General features: G+C 33.9%; 1 protein-coding gene across 2 annotated transcripts in view; it reads left to right on the plus strand.

Annotated features, from left to right (window-relative positions):
- The window catches only part of Slc71a1 (solute carrier family 71 member 1), a 36,125-nt gene that overhangs the window by 6,620 nt on the left and 11,279 nt on the right, over positions 1 to 18,226 (plus strand). For both annotated transcript variants that reach the window (XM_078026816.1, XM_005339680.4), the window contains exons 2-8: positions 5,439 to 5,534; positions 9,704 to 9,766; positions 10,580 to 10,707; positions 12,814 to 12,928; positions 16,731 to 16,949; positions 17,222 to 17,335; positions 18,061 to 18,132. In XM_078026816.1, the coding sequence (XP_077882942.1) occupies positions 5,439 to 5,534; positions 9,704 to 9,766; positions 10,580 to 10,707; positions 12,814 to 12,928; positions 16,731 to 16,949; positions 17,222 to 17,335; positions 18,061 to 18,132 (807 nt within the window). The remainder of the gene's footprint in view (positions 1 to 5,438; positions 5,535 to 9,703; positions 9,767 to 10,579; positions 10,708 to 12,813; positions 12,929 to 16,730; positions 16,950 to 17,221; positions 17,336 to 18,060; positions 18,133 to 18,226) is intronic.

An 18,226-nucleotide genomic window follows, 5' to 3' on the forward strand; every position in this document is an offset into this window, starting at 1 on the left:
TGAAATGCATTTAATATACCTGACTTATTGCATATCATAGTGTAGCAGCACAGTATACAGTAGAATATTGGCAGGACTTGCTTCAGGGATCATGATCTTGAAAAAGTTTAGGCCAAATAAAATTAAATAAGTATCGTACATAGCTATATATAACTGTAGAAGTTGCTCAGTGTGACAGGGTAAAAGAATAAATAAGTAGATTTAAAACAAACTATTAAATCCAGATAGAAACCTGCGAGATGTAACTGTGGTCTGTATGAATGTGAGATTCATGAAAATGTATGATTCAGTGAAAAGTATGATTTGGGAATTTGGGGATTAGAAGGGATAGTGTAGAGTTGAGGGTTCATGGAGAATATTTCTGACTTCTGGTGGAACCATCTCTCATGCCCCCATAAGAGAAGTTATTAAGTTGAGTAACTTTTGGTATAACAATTATGCTTTCTAGTGGCATATCTGGCATTTGGGGTTGAAATATGTATTATTTTCACATTTGTATCCTTCCAGATTTTTCACGTCTTTTGCAGTTCTCTTGAACACATCTGCAAATGTCATCTGTTGATAAGATCTCTTTGTGATCTGAACTTTCTAGTCTTGATACTGCAAACTATTATCTAGTCAAATATTTTATTTTCCTTACTTCTTGTCTATCACCTGTCTGGTATTCTACCCAATCCATGATACTTGCTTTCTTTCTGAAATTATAAAAAAATTTTGCTTCTGAATAGGTATTCCATTAAAACCACCAGTAAAACATCCTACCTAGAAACTATTTTTTAATTTTTTTTAGTTGTAGATGGATACAATACCTTTATTTACTTATTTATATGTGGTACTGAGGATTGAACCCAGTGTTTTACACTTGCAAGGCAAGTGCTCTACCACTGAGCCACAATCCCAGCCCCCTGCCTAGAAACTTTTAAAATTTCAAATTAGTAAAAGATTTTTAATTAGTTCATTTTATTAAAATAATATGTTGCTTTTGAGTTCATTTAAAATTTTTAAAAAGTCAATATCGTTAAACAGGTTGAGCATCCCTTATCTGAAATGCTTGGGACCAAAAATGTTCAGATTTTGGAGTGTGTTGGATTTTGGCACGTTTGCATAGACTTCTCTGGTTGAGCATCCCTAATCTGAAAATCTACTCAAAAAGTTTTGCATTTTGGGTTTGGATTTTCAGATTAAGGGTGCTTAATCTGTAATACAGCTCTCAAAATAACCAGAAATTTAGAAGAAGTAAATATCCCTTCTTCCCCCATGCCAGTGTTCTAACCCTAATAGTAAATATCCCTCCTTCCCCACATATCCCTTCTTCCCCCATACCAGTGTTCTAACTCCACCACTAAGCTATGTCCTCTTTTCCACACCTTTTTTAAAATGAAAAATAATATATTTTTTCTTACCATTCTGGGAAATATAGAGAGAATGTTCAGGAGGGACGGATGCTATGTGCTGCTTTTTAATTTTTTCCATTTTCATTTTACATAGTTTGTTTGTTTCTTTCTTTATTTAGTAGTAGGTGGACACAGTACCTTTATTTTATCTATTTATTTTTATGTGGTGCTGAAGATTGAACCCAGTGCCTTGAACATGCTAGGCAAGTGCTCTACCACTGAGCTACAACCCCAGCCCCACATAGTTTGTTTCTTACATAAGCAAAACATTTTCCTCTTAAAGTACAAGCATATTTACTAGAAAAGGTTTAGAAAATTCCAAACAACTTAGTAAATAATATTATACCACTTAAATCATTATTTAAGTATCAATATAACACTATTGATGTTTTTGTCTTTTGTGGTCAAAATTACCCTATTTTATATCCTACTTTAATTTTTTTAAGTCTAATATTATCATAAGTAAGCATTTTTACATGTCATTAAAAATTATCCATAAACAGTTTTGAGCTGTGTATTATTCTGTCTGATTTGCAGGCTGTGATTTGAGTACAAGCTTTGTAACAAAGGTTGAATATTTAACTTTTTGTTGTTCTTACTGTAAATGCTGCTGATGCCATGAACATCTTTGTAGTAGCTTTGTCTGAATGCTTGATGATTTACATGGCATAAAATGTCTCTAGATATTTTTTTTAAATATTAGCATATTCCTTTGTATCTTTTATCACATTTATTTAATGTTTGTTTAGTTTTTTTAGTGAATGAATGCTTCATTAGTTAAGATATGAATCTTTTATAATTTCTTAGATATCTTCTTCATTTTGTTTACTACTTCTTTTATGGTGCTGGGGATCAAACCCAGGGTGCCTTATATGCTAAAGAAGTGCTCTACTGCTCCTGGCCCTTGTTCACTTTTTAAATTCATCTAATGTTATACGTGTTTTCCTCAAACCAGTAGGCCTAAAGTGGAATTAATCTTTTATGCTTTCTCCTTTTCTCATTGTCTAGCTGACTAAGAAACTGAAATCTCTTCATCTTTAATCTTCCCTTACTCTCTGCACATCAAGTCAATCTCTGAGTTCTATTGATTGTATCTTCGAAGTGGTTTTTATGTCAGTTCACTTTGCTTTATCCTACTCCCACTGTCTTATTCAGGTTACTGTTACTTTTTTATTTTTTTAGCTGTAGACGGACACAGTACCTTTATTTTTATATGGTGCTGAGGGTTGAACCCATTGCCTCACAGTTGCTAGGCACAAGCTCTACCACAGAGCTACAACCCCAGTCCCAAGTTACTATTAATTCTTAAACTTGGGTTTCTACAATAACCTGGCATCTGGTTGTCCTGACTTTCTCTCAACCTATTTGCCATGTTGCATTGGAAGTTAGTATTCTGTAATTTTATGCTACTCTTTGGCTTAAAATATTATAGTTTTCTTTCAACATTCAGGAAAATGCCTTAATGTGACTTATAAGGTCTTTTTTTAATCACATTTCCAGCTTCAACTCTATTCGCCTCTCAACCTTGACTTTGGTACCACTTTCCTTCTTATGTCACATACTGAAATAAGTTGTGGTGTTTCATGTCTTCTGCCTTTGCATATCCTGTTCCCTTTCCCTCAGATACTCGTCCATCATTTTGCCTACCTTTCCTCAGTGTGCACCAGACAATATTGATTCTTTCCCATTGGATTTTTGAGGTATCAGATCATACCTACTTCCTGAAAGCCTTCTCTGATATTCCTTGCAACTGATTACGTGGTCTTCATGTGAGAGCCACTTTTAACACATTATTTCCTTTCTCCCTCCTTTGGCTGGGTCTCACAAAATTGCCCAGGCTGACCTCAAACTTGCAATCTTCCTGCCTCAACCTCTGGGGTAATTGGGATTACTGGTTCACACCACTTCACTGGTTCTAACAGTTTTTTCTCCTATCCTTTTGCTCTGCATTTATTTGTATAAAGTTTTACATATTTTATATGTGAGTGATGCTGGGGATTGAATCCAGGACCTCAAACATACTAAGCATATGCACTACCACTGAGTGCAGCGCTAATATTTTTGTACTTTTTTTTTTTTTTTTTTTTGGTGATGGTGGTGGTAGGGTTTGAACCCAAGGCCTTGTGCATGCAAAGCAAGCACTCTGCCAACTGAGGTGTATCCCTAGTGGCCCCCTAATATTTTTATCAGCATTTCCCAAAGTCTTTTTCCAAGGAATTCAGGTGTCTGTGTGGTATTATCTGTTAATATAAAAGCTTCCTTGGTTGAGTTTGGGAAACAGTCCTTACTGTGTTTGTGGAATTTATAATATAAATTAATACATGTTAAAGACCTTGAGAATTTTACCAGGCTTTCTACTAGTTGCTGAGTATATGTGGTGGTGAACAAAACAGGTTTGAAGCTAATCAAATCCTACGGACATTTTTTACCTGATATTACTATACTTGCTCTATTTGGTACTGATTTTCACTCCTTCCTGCTCCTTAGTCATCTGTGACATTGTGTTCTCTTGATTCTCCTGTTATTTTTTTCATTGTTCCTTTCCTAAATATCTTCTTCATGGGTTCCTTTTCTTCTGCTATACTACTTAAATGTTGGTGCTCCTTGGGGTTCTGTTTTAGCCCACTGTTCATTTCATAATTTATATCTTTTCCACTTGGGTGATTTCAGACATCACATTTGCTGTTTACTAATTTTTTTTAATTGAGGCTCAGGACAATAGAAAGGTTTCAAGTAAAGGGGCCAATCTCTTAAATAGATCCTAAGGTAAATTTGAGGCTTCTTGGGGAGAAAAGTGCTGGGATATTGCCAGCTGCTTCTACTAGATAACCACCCTAAGTCATTGGAAGTCATTCTTAATTCTCCCTCTCACTATTAAAGTTCTGCCAATTTCATATTTTGAATACTTAAACCCATTCTCTCCCCTCCAGCATCCATACTGCTCCACTGTCTTGGGTCTTTATCATTTCTTGTTTGAGCTGATTCAGATAGCCTTCTTTTGCACACAGTTAACTCTTTGATTTCATCCTTTAAGAAATCAGCAGAATGTTGCATTGGAAAATGCAGATCTGATTTGTTCTCTTGCTTGAAACTGTTCAGAGGCTTCCTATATGTGAGATGAGAAACTTTTTAAACAAGTTTGAGGCTACTTCTCCTCCCTCCCTCTTTGCTCCAGGACTAGACATTTATTCCCCAGGAGCTTTAAATTGTCGTTGTCCTTATCTACTTCATTATCATTTTTTCCATTGTTATTATGTACCCCACCCTTTTTTTTTTTTTTTTTTGGTCATACTTCTCCTTGCTTACTAACCTGTGCATGTCTCTTTATTGTATTTACACATAAGAGATGATGATGATAAGAATTATTCCTATGTAGGCTATGATCTTTAAGATCAGGATTTGTGTCTTGTTTTTGTAATCCTAGAACCTCTGGTACATAGCAGGTATTCTGGAATATTTACTGAATGAATGAGACCTTGTACAAATTCATGCCCAGCTGCGGTCCTTCAATCACTAACCCCTCCACTCCAACTCCTCAATTGCAGGTTCTACCAAGGTGTTTTCAGGTACCTTAATTCTGTATGTTTGGAGACTCATCTATTATTTTAAATTATAATGATGCATTATGACAATGTTAAAAGTGATGCATCATCATTTCAACATGTAGAGAAACCCAAACATGTACTGCGGATTTACCTCAGTGGTAAAACGCTTGCCTCAAATACATGAGGTATGGGTTTGATTCTCAGTACCACCAAAAAAACAAAACGAAACAAAAAAGAAAATTGGAGGAGAACCCAAACACTATTAATATTCCCACATAATGCTAATGAATATTTTAAAGCTAAGACATTATAATGTTTATTTATTTGCATGTAAATCCTGAACTCAAATTTTAAGTTTACTGAAAAGGCCAAATATATCCCTGTTGCTAAGCAATGCATAACTGTATGTTCTTGGTAAATATTTACTGATTCTTGTCATCATTGTTGGTGATTCTAGTATACCCTTTTAACTTTTTTTTTTTTTTTTTTTTTTTTGTAGCCTCAAGGAATAGGTTCTCCTAGTGTTTATCATGCAGTTATCGTCATCTTTTTGGAGTTTTTTGCCTGGGGACTATTAACGGCACCAACCTTGGTGGTAAGTAATTTTCGTTTATTTACTACTGATTCTAAAATCTCTTTTTCTGTAGTTTTGGAGAAAAAGATGACCTTTTTCCTTTCCATGGTTAACTCAAACCAGTATTGTCAATTCTGAGGAGTACTCACCTGTGTTTACTGCTTTAGTTGTGTTTTTCAACCTTTATCTTCCTTTCCTTACTTTGAGGGGCTGGTGGTAGAAATATGTGAATTTAGACATGTCATTTGGACATATTCAAGCAGGGGCTCAGTCACCACTCTGTTTGGATTAAGCAAAGGGTTTCTTATGCTGAGTTTAGGAAAGATGATGTCAGTGACCTGCATTAGTTGGTATGAGAGATTCATTCATAAAATTGCATTTTCCAAATTTCAGAGTTTAGTTTGGTTTTGTCTTTTATTTTTTCCCTTTCATTTTGTACTAAGGATCTAGAAAGACTAAACCTGATTTTTTACCTATACTTCCTTAGGTTTGGAAAGACCCTATCAGACCATTCAGATGAGAACTAGTTGTTTCCTATCAGGATTGATAGGGGAGTGGAATGAAGGAAGGCATTATCTATGTTAGAAATCTGTAATATCTTGAAAGGAGTAGTTTAAATGTACAGCTTACCAAATCCTAGAACAGAATTCCAAAGCAGTATACTTGCTTGTATGTATATGAGCTTGATCATTATTAAACAAAAAACTTTTATAAAAAGGTTGTTTGTAGAAAAATTGATTAAGTAGATTGAACTAGTTTAGGAATAATTGCAATTCGTATTTCTTGGCATATTTTCAACTATATAATCATTACTATTTGTACATAAAATAATAGGGTTTTTTTTTTTGTTGTTGTTGTTTTGCATTGGGGTTGGAATCTAGGTGTGCTTAACGATTGAGCCACACCCCCAGCCTTTTTTTTTTTTTTTGTATTTTATTTAGAGACAGGTTGTAATCCTTACAAACACCTTGATTTACAGAAAAAAACTTGATTGCTACTGTGATATTAAACTATAGTGTTGGTATTTGAACATAGGCTTGTTTGATTCTGGTGCTCAGTCTTTTGGGGAATGCTGGTAGTAAGTGATTCATACCCATGATTTAGGTAATTGAGGTTATTGGGCAGTCCAACTACTAGCTAGTAAGTTAAGAGGGATTAAAATTTGGTTAAGCTTTTAGCAAGCTGTCACAAAAGCTTTTTGTGATGTTTCCATATTTGTTATCAGAATTTGAAGTGTATATAGCTACTTAAATTTTGCTTCTGATTTAATTAGGTTTGTCAACTTTGTGTGTAACTTTTAGTTGTTTTTTCTAGGTGGACCAAGGAGACTATTTAAAAACAAGTTATTTAAGCATAAAGGCTTGTTTATTCATTTACATAGGGAAACTAACTTTGTGCTTAGTATATTCTTAATTTTATTTTTGTTAACTAAAATAGTATGGATAGTATCTTTAAGATTTCTTTTTCTTTTTTTCTTTTTTTGATTGGCATTGTGGGCTATTGAACCCAAGGGCTTTGCACATGCTAGGTAAGCACTCTCCAACTGAGGTACACCCCCAACCCCTCAGAATGTATTTTCTACTACTTCAGTGACTTATACCTACAGGTGAATGACAGATTTTGAGGGAGATTAAACCTGTCTTATTGAAACCTAGGCATTTATATTTTTTTAGAAGTGATTGATACATCACTATTTAAGAACAATATATTAACTCAATGTGAGCTTTTGAAAAGGTTTTGCTTACTTTGAGTCTTTTTTTGCTTATAAATTTTGGGGTGTTTGTTGCCAGTATTTATTATTTTGTACTCCTTTTTTCTGCCCGCATGTTGAAGTATGGAGGAAGGTGGGTTTTGGAATAGAAGAAGGAACCAGGTGATGGTGGTACATTTTTGATAATATTTATTTATTTGTTTATTGTGGTACTGGGGATTTAAACCAGGGGTGCTCTACCATTGCTACAACCCAGGGCTTATTTTTATTTTGAGACAGGGTCTCCCTGAGTTCCTAAGGCTGGCCTCAATTCTGTGACCCTCCTGCCTTAGCTCACCTAAGTTGTTGGGATTATAGATGTGTACCACTGTGCCCAACCAGTAGTTTGTTTACTTTTAAATATGTCATTTCTGTTTTATGTGTTTTGAAAGTGATTATAAAGGATACCAGTTAGAGAGTCACAATTCTTAACTTTCATTTAAAAAGGGAAAATGGAGATATAATTGAGTTTATTGTTATTTTAAGTCAATATCTTTCTCTTCCTATATGTAGCTTTCAAAAATTACATTATAGTTTGTTTCAGCAATTCATTTTCAGTATTAATTAATTCAATTGATAATAAATTTTAGACTTGTTAATTTTAATAAATGTTTAGTTTTAGATTTATTATAATCTTAATTTCTTATTTTTAAAAAATGTGATATGAAATTTTTTTCCACTTCATGTGGTTGAGATTACATCTTTGAGATATAAGTTCATACAGAATAGCCATGACCACATGTATTCTATATGGTCAGCCTGCCTAGGGGAAGAGATGAAGCCTCCACCATCAAGGGAATTTAAGTTAACTACAAAAAAGAATTCTGTACTGACAGATATTTTTAAGGTCTGAAGTTTAATACTTTTGAGAGGTTATGAATATATGGTTAGTTTATAGTGGATGTTAAGTGATCAATGATTAAATAACACTGACTTGATAAAGAGAATTGGTGACAGTAGGTATAAGAAATACAATGCTATGAAAGGCTTTACTCCTTTGACAGATTAATGATTCTAGAAATACTAGGCCAATGTTTGGTAGTTCAAACTGCTGAGATACACAGTACATATTATTAAACCCTCACATCCATCACCATCTCTTCTACCTAATTGATTTCTCATCCTTTGCTTCAGAGATAGTACCTAGGCATTTAATATGTTAAAGACTACTTTCAAAATCTTTAAAGATCTTATAAATTTTAAAGACATTAAAACTTCTTGAAACGTATGTATTTTTTTTCCTATTCAACTCTAAAGACCTCATGACAAATCAAAAATCTTACATTTCATACTTCTTTTTTTTCCTGTTAAAATTTTGTTCAAAATTATATGGCCTTAAAGGAGAAATTGCTTTAGAGTGGAAAATTTATACAGAGGAACAGTTTGGAAGGTTTAGGGGCTGCTTTTATTTTATTTTTACCAACAAGTAGTAAATTTTTGTTAAGTTTGTGCCTATTGGCAGAAGAGTAACTGAAGAAAACGAAGCAATCCTAATCCTTGTAAAGGTTCTTGCAAGATGTAAAAAGGTACACTCAGCATAGAGTTTCTTCCTAAAAGGAAGACTTGCCCACCTTTCTTCTTAACCCTCACATTGCCATTCTCTCTTTTTTCTTTTCTTTTTTTACTCCGAGAACATTGCTTTAATAGTAGAAGCATTGTCTTTTAAGTCAAGCAAGAACTCAATTGTCATATCTGTAAAGTGTTAATGCAATCTAATTCACAATGTTGATAGGATTAAATAAAAGTGTATAAAGTCCCAACACATAGGCTATAAAATCATTAGCTGCCATTTTTTAACTTTATTTTTCCCGTTTTCTTCCCTCCAATTGTCTTTTCAGCCAATGAATTCTCAATGATTTACCCATTGCTCACTAATGAAATTGATGCCTTGTGGTTTGAGAATACATCTTGGAAAGTACAGAATATCTTGTTATACATTTTAATAGATTGAGATTTTGTTTTCTTGCTTTAATTTTTCTTAATTTGTGGCAATTAAAAATTCTCTGTTTTCCCAGTTTTCTACTCTAGATAATATATACCCATCTGAAAGAGACTACAAGTCAGTTTTATGTGGGAATCAGGATGGTACATACTGTTCAAGTCTGATCCCTCATGGGTTCAGTTTCAGCTTTCACACTTACTATGATTTTGAACAAGACATTAAACTTCCATGTATCTGTTTTTGATATATAGGGTTGTTATGAGAAATCAAATGAGATAATATAGAGAGAGCTCTCAATTTAATGTCCTATAATACAGTGAATGCCATATAAATATTTGGTGGCATTAGTATCTACTCATATGCATACATAGTATCATACAAATCTGAAAATTTATATGAAATTAGATTATATTATGAAGGGATATTTGAAAATGCAAGGTAGAAATATTATGGATTAAAAGGTAGCATGTGATTTTTATTTTGGTTTTTATTCTTCAGGTGTTACATGAAACCTTCCCTAAACATACATTTCTAATGAATGGCCTAATTCAAGGAGTAAAGGTAAGATCAATCATATATCTATATATAGATATCTGTATGCAAGCACAAACATACATATTTATGTACATATAATTCTGTCAGTTCTTTGTTAATTGTGTGAACAAACTGCAATTTTTATAACTAGAATATAATTTGGAGCATTATTTAATGCTTTTAGACCAACTGGATTTTAAATATGATTTGACTCAAATATAGCCTCCTGTGCATTATAAATTATACTGTATTTCCTATGTTTTGTTAGCATTTATGTTCCAAAGGGCTCAGTGCTTTTATAAACTAAAAATAATAATATAGATTGGAGAGGGAAAAAAGTATGCCAGAAACCTCACAAATATAAAATTATATTGGTATGATAAAGTATTGGTTATTATGCAGATTCTTTACTCTAGATTCAGTTTGACCAACAGATTTTATAAATAGATTATTAGCCTACCAATATAAAACCAGGTAATTAGCATGTGATATTCTTTCTAGAATTGGTAATGTAAGTTATTCTGATTGAGAATTCATTAGAGCATTTATATTTAATAGTCAGAGCCCTGCAGATGATTCTAGCATATCTAAGGAAATTTTTAAATTATATATAGAGAAGAAATAAGTTAATTTTTATCTAAATTTTAGCAATTTGTTCATTTAGAAACAAGATTGTTTAAAATCCATTTGTGGTAATAAAATTTATATTGGGCTCATGGATATACAGGATAATTTTTTTTTTAATTTAAGGAAACAAAGTTGTTCAAAATTCTTCTATGGTAGTAAAATTATTTTTGCTCATGGATAGGTAGCATAAATTTTCTTTAAAATTTTTTTTAGGGTTTGTTGTCATTCCTCAGTGCCCCACTTATTGGTGCTCTTTCTGATGTTTGGGGCCGAAAATCCTTCTTGCTGCTAACAGTATTTTTCACATGTGCCCCAATTCCTTTAATGAAGATCAGCCCATGGTACGTGCATATTCATATTATTGCAACTAAATATCATTTTCTGTTATTGCTTTCTTAATGTTTTTTTCTTGCCAACTTATGTAGATTTTAATTGTTTTTCTTCTAATATCATTATTCTTTGACACATATAAGAAGGGTTGTGGCTTAGTGGTAGACCACTTGCCTAGCATGCATGAGACACTGGGTTCGATCCCAGGAATCACATAGAAATAAACAAGATACAGATATTGTGTCCATCTGCAACTAGAAAAATATTTTTTAAAAAAGAAAAAGCCCCCTCAAAATATAGTATCTAAGTAATAGTTCACAAATAAAGGTTTTAGAAGTCAATACTACTATTGGAAATAGGTACTAGAATCTATTTTGGAAATAGATACTACACTATTGGCAAACTTGCTTTTGGATGTCGCAATCCATACTTCAAAACAGTATTTTAGGGACTGGATAGAGTTGTTAACACTTTATTTTCTTAAGTAGAATATTAAAAACATATTACAAAATTTCTTATTATTGGTACTCATTAGGAATAAGTTTTACTATATATCAGTAAAGTCCAAAAAGATAGTTGTTTAATATGAAGGAAGGTTATTTCTCTCTCAATGTAAAAAAGACTTTGGAGAGATGCTATTGTAATTCCAGTGAACCATCCTTTTTCTGTCTTGTTGCTCTGCCATCCTCAGCTATCACCTCACTGTACAAAATAACTACTCATGAACCAGCTATCAGATCACACTTCAGGCAGCACAAGGGAAGATATGGCTAAGAAAAGCACATCACTCTCTTTTAAGGAAATTTTATTTAGAGTATTTCCATCCAACCTCTGCTTACATTTCTGTGGTCAGGTATTAGGTATATGATGCTGTTATAAGATGCTGGACTCATAGCAACCCTGATTAAAATTAGGATTTTTTTTCATTGAAAGGAAATGAGGGAAAACTCACAAAAAAGAAAATGAATGTCCCAAAGTAATAGAGTAATAGTAGTAGTTGTAGATTTATTCTCTGATGTTCTTACTACACTGAATTTTAATATTGGTTATTTAATTATAGTTCATTAATGAATGGAGTATATTTTCATTGTGTGTCTAGGGGATAAACAGAGCAGGATTTTTTCTCATAGGTTAGATAGAACTCTAAAATCCAAGCCCTTGATAAAAGCTCATCATGCAAATTAAATCTTACTGAGGCAATCTAGGGAATAAGCATTTGGTTTGGAAAGCAGTATGTTAGAAAAATTTTAGTAGTTATAATATCCTGGTGGAATGATGTCTTGAAAGTTTATTATGGTTACACAGGATTTTTAAAAACTACCTCATTATAATAGAAGTTTCCTATTTCTGGCTAGATATTTTGGAATCATCCATAGTAAAATGTAGTTTGTTTTTCAAGATACTGTTTGTTTCCATTATTAGGAGTGTTCTACCAATGAACGACATCCCTTTTTTTTTTTTTTTTTGAGAATGGGTCTCATTAAATTGCTCAGACTGACTTAAACTGACTTGGATTTCCTATCCTTCTGCCTCCTTTTAGGTGGGATTACATGCATGGGCCACCAAGTCCGATTCTTTGATTCATGCTTTATAATTAACTGTTCTGAAACCTGAACACTGCTGTTCAAGTTTCCTCTGTGAAGACTGACTTTGTTATTCTTAACATTTGAAAAGCCATAGATAACTTTTGAAAGACATCTAGCTTCTCTAAATGGCTCAAAGTAAATGTGGAGTAGGTTTTTGTTTCAGTGAATTTTTTTTGTGTGTGTGTAGTACTATGGTGAAAAACAATAATGAATGAAATATACTAATAATAGTGAATGAACTTTAGTTTGTTGCTATAGAAGCAACAAACAAAGGCATAATTCAACAATTGGGTTAAAGATTTACCTGAATATGTTCTCTTTTTAAGTGCTGAATTCCTGCATAGTAACAATGTTACTATTAAGGAGCCATTTCTAGCCCCCTTTGTTTTCATAATATCTGTGGCTGTGTTAATTCTAATTCCTGAACTGCTCTAGAAAGCTGTTGACTAAAATTAGCTAATAGAAATGAAGGAAAGTTCAAGTGATGGTAATTGTTCCAACCATTTCTTGTCAATTATCTTTCATCCTTAGGTGGTACTTTGCTGTTATCTCTGTTTCTGGAGTTTTTGCAGTGACTTTCTCTGTGGTATTTGCATACGTGGCAGATATAACCCAGGAACATGAAAGAAGTATGGCTTATGGATTGGTATGTGTTTTTATCTTAAACTTTGCATCTGCTAAAAAATACCTTGTTTAACTATCTCTTATAAGGAATGTAAATCTTTTCTTTAAAATATTTTATTTTTTGCAAAAATACATTTCAGAAAAGTTACCCATTAGACTACATTTTAAATTGTTTTCAATACAAAACCATGTAAGTTTTCAAATTTAACATTCAGGAGATATTTATAGGTCTCATATCAGAATTGCAATTACGGTGTTTCTGCCTTGTGGAATCTTTTTTATAATTTTTATTGGTGCATTGTAATTATACATAATGGATTTGTTGTTCTATATTTGTACATACGCATGCTGTGATAATATAACTTGGTCAATGTCTTTCCCCAGTATTTCTCCTTTCCCTCCCCTTCTCCTGCCGGTTGGTCCCTTTCTACTACTATACTGGTTTTCCTTTGATTTTCATGAGGATCCCACACACACAAATGTTTCCTTTAGCTTTCACATATGAGTGAAAACTTATTTCAGTTAACATAATACTCTCAACTTCCATTCATTTTTCTGCATGAGATAATTTATTCTTCTTTATGCCTGAATAAAAATTTTTTGTGGAGTTCTTTTTAACAGAATCCTAAAAATAAGGAAATATTTAACATGTCATGGGTTAAAAAAAAATTACTCACGGGCTGGGGATGTCGTTGCGTGGTAGAATGCTTTCGTGGAATGCATAAGGCCCTGGGTTCTTCCCCAGCATCACAAAAAGATAAAATAAACTAAAGGGAACAAGTTAAATTAAAAAAAAAATTTACTTATCCTTTTTGCACAATGGCAGTACAGTCTGGTTCCATCAAATCTAGGAATAGAATAGCTCCCACATGCATAATAATGCAGGTCATTATTTAGGTATGCAGAAGTAGAATAGTAATGAGTTTCAACAAATATGTGACAAACATTTTGATAAATAAGGACCAAATATTGTATCATACTGAATCTTAGTTTTGTAAGAGTTTGTGATCTCTGATTCAAAGGTCCCAAAAATAATAAATTATGGAATTAAGATTTTTTTTGGTGGGGGGGTGTGGAAATACCTGTAGGGAGAAGCTTATAAAAAGAACTAATGTTTTCAGTTGTAGACTTAGAACATCAAATGATATGAAATTGATTGGTAGAATTTACCCCCATCTTTTCAATTTAATTTAATTTTTTGCAATGGGTCTTGCTATATTGTCCAGGCTAGCCTCTGGAACTCTTGGGCTCAAACAGTGCTCCCACCTCGGTCTCCTGAGTAACTGCAATTATAGGTGTGTGCCATTACACTTGGCTGGATTTTTTAAACCAACTGTATTGAGATATAGTTTATATATCAAGAATTCATTTATTTTATGTGTATTGTTCAGTTAATTTTAATAAATTTATAGTTTTGAGGAGTTAGATTTTTTACTTTAATTTGTTATATATGACAACAAAATGCATTACTATTCATATTAAACATATAGAGCACAATTTTTCATATCTCTGGTTGTACATAGAGTCACATCCTTCATGTCTTCATACATGTACTAAGGGTAATGATGATTATCGCATTCCACCATCTTTCCTACCCCTATGCCCCTTCCCTTCCCTCCCCTTTTCCCCTTTGCCCTATCTAGAGTTCATTTAATTCCCCCCACCCTACCCCTTCCACCCTGCCCCCAGCATATTATGGATTAGCATCTTTAAATCAGAGAAATCATTCGGCAGACTGCTTTCTGTCTTTGTGGGGTTTTGGGGGGATTGCCTAATTTCTCCAGCTCCATCCACTTACCTGCAAATGCCATGATTTTATTCTCTTTTATTGCTCAGTAATATTCCATTGTGTATATATGCCACATTTTTTTTATCCATTCATCTACTGAAGGCATCTAGATTGGTTCCACAGTTTAGCTATTGTGAATTGTGCTGCTATAAACATTGATGTGGCTGTGTCCCTATAGTATGCTGTTTTTAAGTCATTTGGATGTAGACCGAGGAGTGGGATAGCTGGGTCAAATGGTGGTTCCATTCCCAGTTTTCCAAGGATTCTCCATAGTGCTTTCCAGATTGTTTGTACCAATTTGGAGTCCTACCAGCAATTATGAGTGTGCCTTTTAATTAACACTTTTCAACCCAGAGGCTTTATGTATTAAAAGCATATTCTAGCAAACAGCCACTTAAATCTAGAAATAATGTGGATGTAGACAGAGGAGGAAGTGATCTTTGCACCCTGTTTCTGTCTGACCAGAAAGAGAGTGCCTCAAGGTAGAGATAGTTGAGTACAGGATAAATGACAAGAAAGTCTGTGATTGGACCTGTGCTTACTACTTTGTACATGTAGTCTCTGGGTGCCCTCAGAAAGCTGACTGTCGCTCACAATGCAAGCCATTGTCTGTTCCCCCACACAAGTACAGAACTCTGCTTAGACTCAGCAATGCTCTTTAAGACCACAACAAGGCACTCATAACTAAATACCACCACAGTCTGGTTTCTAGAACATTCTGACAGCCAGAAGAATATCCTCAGTCCTATTTATTGTCCTTCCTCTGACCATAGGCAATTAACAAACTGCTTTATGTCTTTGTGGTTTACCTGTTCTTTTTGTATTGGGGATTTGAATCCAGGCCCTCAAGCATGCTGGGCAAGAGCTCCTCCACTGATCTACATCCCTAGCCCTTTTTAATTTTATTTTGAGACAGCATCTCACTTAAGTTTCCCAGGCTAGCCTCAAACTTGTGATCCTCCTGCCTTAGCCTTCTGAGTAACTAGGATTATAGGCATGTGCCATAATTCCTGGCTTAGATATTTAAAATTATTAGAATTTTATGTATTTGTTCAATTAATTGACCTTCAAAAATTGAAATGCTTGTCTTGAGTAGTTATTAATAAACAGTTACAAAAAAGCACTTTTGTGAAGTTTAAATCCTTGGTCCAAAAGTCACAAATGGTACAGAAACAGAATAAAGTTTAAATGTTAATTCTACTTATCCTGAATAACATGGTTTTTATTAGGTGTTATTATCTACTTTCACATTTACTGCTGATTTGAAGGCCTTTATCCAGTAGGGTGTTAACAGGTTTTCTCTACCTATGCTCTTACTACTTTAATATTTATCTTTATCAGACATGTCTATACTTCCTCAGGGCTTTAGAGTTCTCAGAGCCTGCTGTAATTTTATTCTTCCTAATCCTGTCACCCCGAAAAATATGTCCAGCTTCAGTTTTTTACCAAGGCTTAATGTTTTGTTTTGAGACAACATCTTGCAATGTTGCCCAGGCTAACCTTGAATTCTTTTTCTGTTGTTTTTTTTTTAATGTGTTTTACCTTTGACCTTGCCAGTAGGATTTCTTTATACAAAGGGCTCAAAAATTAAAAGTTTGAAGCCACTTTCCTGAGAGCCTGTTATGTTTTTTGTGGGGAGGGTACTGGGGATTGAACTCCGGGCACTCAACCACTGAGCCACATCCCTAACCTTATTTTGTATTCTGTTTAGAGACAGAGTCTCACTGAGTTGCTTAACTCCTCGCTTTTGCTGAGGCTGGCTTTGAACTCATAATCCTCCTGCCTCAGCCTCCGGAGCTGGAGCCGCTGGGATTTCAGACATGCACCACCACGCCTGGCCCATTGTGTATTTTTTATAGAAGAACTATAATCCTTTTATCTTCCTGCAAAATAGAGAACAAGTGGTGCAGATAGGAGGAGAAGGGGAAAGTGTAAAAGCAGCTCTGACATAAAGCAGAATTAAGGGGATGATATGTGGTAAAGTAAAGGAGTCAGGTAATCCTGACTAATTTCTTCTCTGTCCTCATGGTTTCAGGTTTCAGCAACATTTGCTGCAAGTTTAGTCACCAGCCCTGCAATTGGAGCTTACCTTGGACGAGTGTATGGAGACAGCTTAGTGGTGGTTCTAGCTACAGCAATAGCTTTGCTAGATATTTGTTTTATCCTTGTTGCTGTACCAGAGTCATTGCCTGAGAAGATGCGGCCAGCATCATGGGGAGCACCCATTTCCTGGGAACAAGCTGACCCTTTTGCAGTAAGTTTATATTTCTTCCTTCTCTTTGGCAGAAAAGTGGATGCACAATTCAATACACGTTAATATATGGCTGTGGATGTTTTTTTGTGGAAAACGTCTTGGAGGGTATGAGGGTTTTTTTTGAAATATTTTTTAGAGTAGTAAATTTTATCATCCTTTCTTCAAGTCTTTTCAGTGTGTGTTCAGTGCCAAAAGGAATCTCTTCATATTCTTAAAAATCATCTTGTTTTTGATGTAAAATCTTACTTTAGTCTTTCTTTTTCTTGTTCTAGTCCTTAAAAAAAGTGGGCCAAGATTCCATAGTGCTGCTAATCTGCATTACGGTGTTTCTCTCCTACCTACCAGAAGCAGGCCAATATTCCAGCTTTTTTTTATACCTCAGACAGGTATTTAAGTGAACTTTTCTTTCATTGTATAATGCCATAAGAAAAATGTTTAATCTTGAAAGTGCTAAAATCAGCTGAGAAATTTAAAATGAATACCAATTTTATAAATCAGTTAACTAGACTTAACCTTGTTTTGTGTGTCTGATGTTCCTTATGCATTTCTAAAGAGAGCACTTTGTATAGTGAGATTCGGGGCTTAGGCAACAAGATTGTGTTCCCTTGTCAAGATAGGTAGTCTGAGTTTGCTTGCTATTTTTAGAAGTATGGGATGCTTTAACCATTCACTTCCTCCAGTTTCTTTTTCATGTAGAGCATATGAAAGGAGAGCAGCTAGCCACAATGAGAGCACAGACAAGTTTTTCTTCCTTAAATACCAGTCTTGCTAGACAGAAATCAAAGCTGTACAAAGCATAAAACACTGTAATATTCATTTATAAAATATTCTAAACTTAATAGTGTATAATTTATTATATCCAAATTAAGGGACCTTTACCATGTATAAATAGGTATTTTTAGTATGTTAAGACTTTTTGGATCTCCTCTGAAGAATTCTTTGCTTATAAATGAATTAAATTTTGAATTAAATATGAGTTATATGTGAATTAAATTGTTTTGTTTATAATTTTTTTGGCCCATTTAATGTTAATGTATAAGTAACTATGTTAGTGTGATATTTTTTATGCTTTTTTTATTCATCAATTTTACTTGTTCTGGAAACCTTCTAGATAATGAAATTTTCACCAGAAAGTGTTGCAGCATTTATAGCAGTCCTTGGGATTCTTTCCATTATTGCACAGGTGAGTTTCTTTTTTGTTAGAGTGATATCATAGAGGGTTACCCTGGCTGGCTATCCAGATGAAGCCTTAGAGTGATGGCATCTTGATGGAGTCA

The sequence above is a fragment of the Ictidomys tridecemlineatus genome, chromosome 11, assembly GCF_052094955.1.
Source record: "Ictidomys tridecemlineatus isolate mIctTri1 chromosome 11, mIctTri1.hap1, whole genome shotgun sequence".
Classification (NCBI taxonomy): domain Eukaryota; kingdom Metazoa; phylum Chordata; class Mammalia; order Rodentia; family Sciuridae; genus Ictidomys; species Ictidomys tridecemlineatus.